Source organism: Acromyrmex echinatior, unplaced genomic scaffold (genome assembly GCF_024713525.1).
Source record: "Acromyrmex echinatior isolate Ae372 unplaced genomic scaffold, ASM2471352v2 Scaffold31, whole genome shotgun sequence".
In the NCBI taxonomy this organism is placed as follows: domain Eukaryota; kingdom Metazoa; phylum Arthropoda; class Insecta; order Hymenoptera; family Formicidae; genus Acromyrmex; species Acromyrmex echinatior.
This window is the reverse complement of record NW_028259065.1, coordinates 118,662-126,586: the sequence shown is the minus strand read 5'-3', so window position 1 is coordinate 126,586 and position 7,925 is coordinate 118,662. Positions and strand designations below refer to the sequence as shown.

Genomic DNA, 7,925 nt, shown 5'->3' with positions numbered 1-7,925 from the left:
TCCTCCTTGCCATAGTAAAAACTTGTTATTTGTTGAATTTACATTGGCTGGAGTATAATATGTTTCAAAGTCCATCAGATCAAACTCGTAATCGCCGTCACTCAAATCTACTGTTGGAAAGTAGCTCACGGCGAGGACGCTACTTTTGCAGCCGATTAGCGTAAACGTCAGCGACATAACGAGCACTGAGTTAAACAGCGCAATGTCGATTATTAAATTGTTTGTCAACCGTTCGTAAAAACTGTAAATAAAGTTGCCCGCAATTGTTCTGACTGTAACGTTGATGAGGCGTGCGATTGTATTCGCTTACACTGTTTGCCAGATATCATTCAAGTACTTTTGGCGGTCGAAGATTGCCGAAACTGTCGAAGTACATGACGCGATTCCCTCTTTTCGCATACGCTACCCAATACGTACCCTCGGCAGGTCCCTCGGCATTGTTCAGATTTACGATACCGCTCTCGTTTTGATGTACTCCTTCGATCGGTAATGTAGTACGCATAAAGATGCTTCTAAAATATGGAATGCGCATTCGATTTGCAAGTTATTGCAATTGCACATCGATAATTACTCCCCTCGGCATTTTTAATGTTTCATTGACGTTTTTTTTTTCTACGCGCGATACCTTGTCCGCGCTTGTAAGGAACGAGATAAATGCCGCGACGTGATTATGAGTTCGTAGTAGTTCGCATTGTAGTTCTTTCAACTGACGTTGCACCGCTTTGTTATCGTTTACTGCCTTAGCGACTCCCGCCGCATCGCCGATCAATAATCCGAGAATGCCGAGCAGCGGTAGAATTGGCAGGATGCCGCCGCGTTTCGCTGTTGAAAGTATCCGCTTACTCTTCTTCTTCTTCCTTGTTTTCAAATATATATCCCATACCAATCTTCGTTTTGGCCTTCAGCTACCCAAACTGCTCTAGCTGCAATTCTCTCTCTGAGATTTGAATCCTTCGCGATAATGCGTTTCCACGTTTTCTCAGCGAGTATATTGTCAGCCGCGTGTTGTTCAGTGAGATCGTTGCTGTGCGAATATGCTATGTCGTGTTCGCGACACGCAGCATCCAATGAATTAATTCTTTGATCACCTCTAGCCAATCGCTTCTCCAATCGCGTTCCCAGACCGCAAAACTGATATCCTGTATATGTAGTTGGAAAGGAAGCGCGTTTATCGCACGATTTAAGAAGCCTCTCGATGACATTCGCTGCAATTTTTTATTAAACCGGCGCCGGACTGTCGATATGACTCGGTAAATTGTAATGCTTCAGGCATCGACGGTATCATCGTATCTCTGAATCTGCGCATATATGTTCAAGTAATCTATCCCACAACAGATCTTTTGCAATTTTCAAATTCTCGCAGCAGTACTATTTTCAGTATGTATTTCTGTTCTTTTGAGATTAAACTGTGCAGATCATCCGACACGACGAGAATCATTTTGATTACTGATCGATTTCGCTCTACGCAGCTCTATAAATAGGCCCGCTTGCGATATCATATTTTGTGGAAAGAGAAAATATGTTCGTGCGCGGGCGATCAAAATGACAAATCTTGACGGCAAAGTGCAAATCGATAAAGAGACGCGCAAGCATAGTAACATGCTACCTGCATCTATACGTGCTATCGTCTGCGGACCGTCAAATTGCAGCAAAACGAATGTGTTGATAAGGAAAGTCCGTACGGCGTACAATTGGAGAACGTGTACGTGTACTCGAAATCGCTGCAACAACCGAAATATTGATACCTGGCAAATTTGTTAGCACCGATCGAGGAAATCGGTTATTTAACATTTCTCCAAATAATAGCGATAATGTCATTCCATCGAGCGAGTCGCTTCCGAATTCTATCTTTATCTTTGTTGACGTGGCATGCGACAAGCAGAATGTGATAAGAGAGTACTTTACGATGGGACGACACGCAGATGTCGACTGTTTTTATCTCTGTCAGACGTACGCAAAGATATCGAAGCATCTTATACGCGACAATGCAAATCTGTTGATCCTATTCAAACAGAATAGTACTAATCTAAAACGCACGTATAACGATCACGTGAATACCGATATGTTCTATGAGGATTTCTGCGATTTATGTCGTAAATGTTGACAGCAAAAGTATGGATTTCTAATGATTGACAAGGACACGCTTACCGATGGGCGATACAGAAAAGGATTTAATGACTTTGCAATACCGTAATGTGATCAGTTGACCTCGATACGTTGATATGGACAACATCAAAGGTCGTGAAAAGATAGCTAAGGAGATTGCGAAAACAAGCGATTCGAGTCGCAAAACGTACCGCGCTTTGAAGACTGGAAAAATGGAAGAGGATATCGCATTGGAGAGACACTTCAAACCTATTATCGAACCACTGAAACAGATTGTTAAAAACACTGTTAAATCCTCCAAGAATCCTATTATGACTGAAACATTCTTTTTGAGAGAAGATGAGGAACCAAAATCTAAAAGAAAACGAATGCTTTATATGACAATCCTATATAGATTTCCATGCCTATGAAATCAATGTTGAGTCAATCAAAAACCGTACCATCCACTTTGAACGAAGTGTTTGAAATAATACAACCGATTTATCATATAACCATGCTCCCACCGAAGAAATTTTCGAGGTTGCCGCTCGTAACATCTATTTGACACATGCTTCAAACATCCGAGAGGCAAGAAAAACTGCATGCAAACTATGGTCCGTTGGGAAATCTCTGAAAGCGGTCCTGAGCGGTAAGAAAGCCGTCGACATAGATGTTGTGTATATTTCAGCGATGAGGGAACGATGCTTGTACAAACGTATCACTTTGCACAAAAACGATGATATAATTATATTGTAAATGGGAAAAGATATGATGGAATATCGGGCTTGTACGAGTTAATTTTCATAAAATTTCTCAACGATAGTATCTGTATGGATGATGACGTACAGACCTACAGGTGCATTCTGCTGATGACAAATGCTTAGCGCCATTGGTATCGGGTAAAAAAATTAGAACAGGAATAAACAAAAGAGTAGATTTACCGCGTATGCTAAAGGATAACAAGATCGATTATATCCATCGGGACGGTCCCAATAAAATTGTGAATCGTCTGCGATTGCTCGAGGCCTCGCGCCAGGCGGATCACAATGGTCACGACAACGAAATTCCGTCGATTATCGAAGAGCTTCGCGAAGCCAGTCTGATTATAAATTAACCTCGTTCTACACTCAATGTTCAGTTGACATCGCAATGCTGATCAACAAATTTGGACTATCGCTATAATATGTAGAAGGAAGAAGCGAATCACACTATCAATGGCGTGGATTCAGAAATTACGTGCATGATAACGCTCTTTGCATAGTCGCAGCCGACGTTACTTGACGTAAAGTCGCGCAAGCTTCGACGAGTAGCGCTACCGATGGATGATATTGATGCAGCAAGCAAACAATACGTGCAGCAGAGTGTTCAAGATTTGAAAGGTCGTCTAAATGAAATCCAGAAAAAGATTGCAATCTTACAAATAATGTGCAGGTTATGTTAAACGAACTTAAAAAAATGATTCGAGAAGTGCATTGCCGAATAATTATCCGCAATGTCTGAGAAATGTCTGCTGATTGATAAATTGCACGCTCCGGTGAGAAGAAATTTTCTGCGAAAATACGGTGATCTGTGACAGGCGGATGTGGTCGAGATGCGTCCTTATACGCGATTCAACAGAGGTTAACACTATATTCTCACTACATTATCGATGTGCTGAGTAAGCACGCATGGACCGAATCGTTCAAAGCCAAGAGTGGAAACGAGGTGATGAAGGCGATTGCAAAGATAATTCGAGACGATGAAAGATGTCCGAAAAATTTGCATACTGACAGAGGAAAGAAATTTTACAACTCGGATGTGCAGAAACTCTTGAAGAAGCACAGCATCAATCATTATTCTACGTATTCTGTAATGAAGACCTGCGTATTGGCATAATTCCCTTTTCATTGGTGCAGACGTTGAGAGAAATATCATTCAAAGTTTCGAATTTCTTAATTTGACTTAACATCATTGGAAATTCAATGCCCGCGAGATTTAGAATCGACCTATAATGCGGAGGATTCCTGGTCTACATGTTTTTAAGCCGACTGTAGAGCGGCAACAACAGACCTTGCGAAATACGCATTGTCTGCAATTTGCACATTGATTACCGCTTTCTTTAGTATAATTTTTCGCAGAAGTTTGATATGATATCTCGAGCGTAGAGGATTGTGCTTGTTCGCGTTCACCATTAAATTCAGTACATGCGACAATACCCATTCGCGTTATTGCGTTTCTGAAATTCTTCCAGTGATAAGATAGACTCGATGACGCGCGACACATATCAGTCGCATATATCGGCGCATTGATATAATAGTTCCGGGTGGCGATACTTTTATTCGTGCCACGAACTGGTCATTAAAAACAGTGTATTTTTATAAAATCATATCGTTGTATTACACTATGCACATGCTTGAGCACAATTTCGCTCGCGTCTTCGAGGAATTGGCGAGGCTCGATATGTAGAGCCGCCCGTCCGAATACGGCTTTCGAATGCCGTTTCGACGACGCGCCAATGGTGTCCGTATCTGGCGTCCACATGCACGAATCTTCCACGCACAGATTCTTTCAGATTCTCGAGCTGCGCGATACATGCGATCAGTGATTGTCTATTACCGATTGATAATCGCGGGCGTTTGATACGGCTCTGCTTCTCTAATGATTCTATAAATTCGTCGCATCGCTGTTCCCACACTCTTCTCTTGTATTAAGCAGGGTAGCTTTCTCAACCAAATTATGCTCCATATTGTCACATGCGCTGTCGAATTGACTAATGATGTTATTTGACTAAATCTTGTCATTTTTATATCATTATGTGCGCTATTTTTATTCAGACATCTTATGCTCTGAAAAAATCTTAAATTACGCTAACAAAGCAGCTGTACTTTGATGAAATTGCAAATGTTGTATTTTTGCAGGTATTGTATCAAATTACATTAATGATGTCGTCGTCAAAACATGTTAATGTCCTCGAAAAAATTTCTTATATTATATTGATAAATCAGTATATTAATTGATATTGCACTATTTGGCAACGTCGTATTTGTATCATATTACATTAATCATTGTCATTGCGAAACATGTTAATTGTTTTTGAAAAACATTTCTTATATTACGCTGACAAGGTCATATAAGAAAACTTGCAAATTTGCTGACATTGCAATTTACGGTGTCAGATTACATTAATGTCATCGTCGGATATCTCTAAAAATCTTTTGTTACAAAAAATTGTTGGAGGAGATAAGATTTAAATAGAGATTGGAACAATGATACTATATCAGTCGCTCAGACAGATTTGTTTGGCAGTGATCTCCAGCGCTATGGATTCACATGTTCAACATGAGTCGAGTAAGTAAGTATTTCAATTATATTTGTTTGAAGATTTTTTCTCTATATATTGCTTATTCTTTTGTCTTTTTCCATTACAGTGCATCTTCTCATATCATTTTGACTAGACTATTAGCATTGAGACCGACTTTACAAATTTTTGATGATTGGAATCGTCGTGGGGCCAACTCCTTATGTAGAAATTGCGATTGGCGATACCTGAGGCAACCGCATCATCCTGTCGCATGTTACATGGATGGCATTCATCGAAAAACGAGTAGATATCCAGCAATTGGTGCAGTCATCTACGCCGTCAAAAGTAACTGATGCTGATACTGTACCTTGTTAAATGACATTGAATTTGTTAAAATATGATGTTGACAATGGGAAATTATCTTTAAGTGAAAAATGTTTATATATAGAACCGTTGGCTATACTTTTTATGCTTGAATTTGAACAATGTGTCGAGCATATATTTCGATTCGTATATACTAATGAATATACTATATAATATTATAAGCGATAAATTTAAATATTTTGTGGCTCATTTACGTCAAAACTGTAGTGTAGTTAGATAACAATAGTGATGCTATAGATACTTTGCGTAAGATTTACGATAAAAATTCATATATTGAATGCGAATTAATAGTATATGCTGCGGCTAATATTGTATATAATGCATTACATGAAGAATAAATGTCTAAAATAAAAATATCTCAGCAATCATTCGTTCCTTCTTCGCGGCATTATATTACGTGTGTCATTACACATGATACCATTACGCTCTCTAAAATAATAGAATAATTCAGCAGAATAAAAATATTTCTGCATGAATAATCGCATGTAATAAACGCTGAAGAAAAAATTATGTAAGAAGAGGACGCATAAGCGAAAAAAATGGTAAGTCTTAATGGTAAATATACATGGTATGTATAATATGTGCGGTGGGGACCGCGCCTGGTGGAGGGGACCGGCGGATCAGAGGCGGCGGCGGGGATCTGCGGCGGTAGGCACCGGCGGTGGCGGATCGCGCCCGGTGGCCATTGACCCTATGCCACGTTTTCATCGCGACGCGGACGCAAGTTTCCGCACACCTCCGCTACGTAATTTCCCGCTACGTAATTTCCCGCAACCGGGACATCTTCGTCCCACACCATCATCCATTGACATTTTCTATCTCCCCTCCTCCTGTGACGTTATCCCCATCCCCTCCCCCTGTGACATTATCCTCCTCCCCTCCCCCTGTGACGTTATCCCCCTTGTCTAGTGATGTTACTTCATGTGACGTCATCTCCCTCTTCCCTGTGACGTCATCCCCTCCCCGTAAGTATCCCTCATCTCCCCTCGAAGCTCCTAGGTTAGAATCCGCCTTGTTTATTATACAACAATTTGAATCTGGATTTTGAGAAAAAGAGATACGCCATTCTGTGATATGTACGCGCATTTTCATAAAACATATTATAGAATCGATTGCTTCGAAACGCTGCTCAAGATGCTCTCATTTATAGAGAATGGGCTTTTTGCAGTCATGGATTGCTTGTGACAAAACGAATTCAAGAGAGTTACTGTAAATGCGCATTACGAAGATATAGAATCTCTTAGTAGTGATTATAATACTATGCGATGTGGAAGACATGCTAAGAATTGTGCTTTGTAAAATGTATTTATAATACAATATTTAACTGGTGGTCGCGATGCAAGAATGAATTGTAAGATTTTTTAAAATAAATTGTATGCTACATCACATTAATATGTTTTTATTTTTGCTATCTTTATCAGGGTGACCTTCTTTTGGTAATTATTGGACACCGCATGATTGGACACCGCATAGTTTGACACCGATCAATGGTGAAGCGTCAAAATATTAAAAAAATGTAAAAAAATTCGAACGTCAATAAATATCCCGCCAGATTACAATAAGATAGGAACATTTGGATACTTCAGTCAACTATGTTCATTGATAAAATAGATTTGCCAAATTCCTCGGTTGAGATGAAGAATTCAGTTTGTCACAGAATTGTATCAAACGATTTGAAAATTCTTCAGTACGAGTACTTTATGATATTCTGTAGAACAAATAGATTTATTAATATAATATATTATTAGTGTGAATAAAGATACAAAATCAAATAATAATTTACGATAATTTATATAAAATACTGTAATCTAAACTATCAATCAAAGATCCAGTTAAATATTAGGTGTACAACTTTGCTTCCGCCGTTTTTTTTCCGAAATTCGAGATTTTATTGTAAAAAAACTGTTAAACATTTATTTAAAAAGTTATACATTTATGATTCAAAGTATTGTCCATCGCTGGCCACTACTTTCTCTCAACTTTCGGGCAGCGTACGAATCCCGCGTCGAAAAAACTGGTCATCTTTTGAGGCGATCCACGAGTCGATCTAATTTTTCACTTCTTCATAAGACCGGAAGTGCTGGTCAGTCAGGCCGTGTGTCATTGATCAAAACAAGTGATAGTCAGAGGGAGCAACGTCTGGAGAATACGGCGGGTAGAATAGGACTTCCCCTTT

The 7,925-nt window shown here is 39.5% G+C and overlaps 1 protein-coding gene and 1 pseudogene across 1 annotated transcript; both read left to right on the top strand.

The window, feature by feature from the left end:
- Positions 1-629: 629 nt before the first annotated feature.
- Positions 630-3,151, top strand: LOC147906453 (uncharacterized; annotated as a pseudogene).
- Positions 3,152-3,336: 185 nt separating this feature from the next.
- LOC147906452 (uncharacterized) lies at positions 3,337-6,047 on the top strand. The gene is made up of 2 exons (XM_087416544.1): positions 3,337-5,416; positions 5,493-6,047. Exons 1-2 carry the CDS (start codon positions 5,331-5,333, stop codon positions 5,716-5,718), a joined length of 312 nt encoding a protein of 103 aa, XP_087272670.1. The 5' UTR covers positions 3,337-5,330; the 3' UTR covers positions 5,719-6,047.
- The last annotated feature ends 1,878 nt before the right edge of the window (positions 6,048-7,925 follow it).

Excerpts from the sequence above, each read along its gene's own strand:
- LOC147906452 (XM_087416544.1), top strand. The coding sequence starts at position 5,331 with ATGATACTATATCAGTCGCTCAGACAGATTTGTTTGGCAGTGATCTCC. Across the intron at positions 5,417-5,492 it reads GTTCAACATGAGTCGAGTAA|TGCATCTTCTCATATCATTT; the intron begins GTAAGTATTTCA and ends TTTCCATTACAG.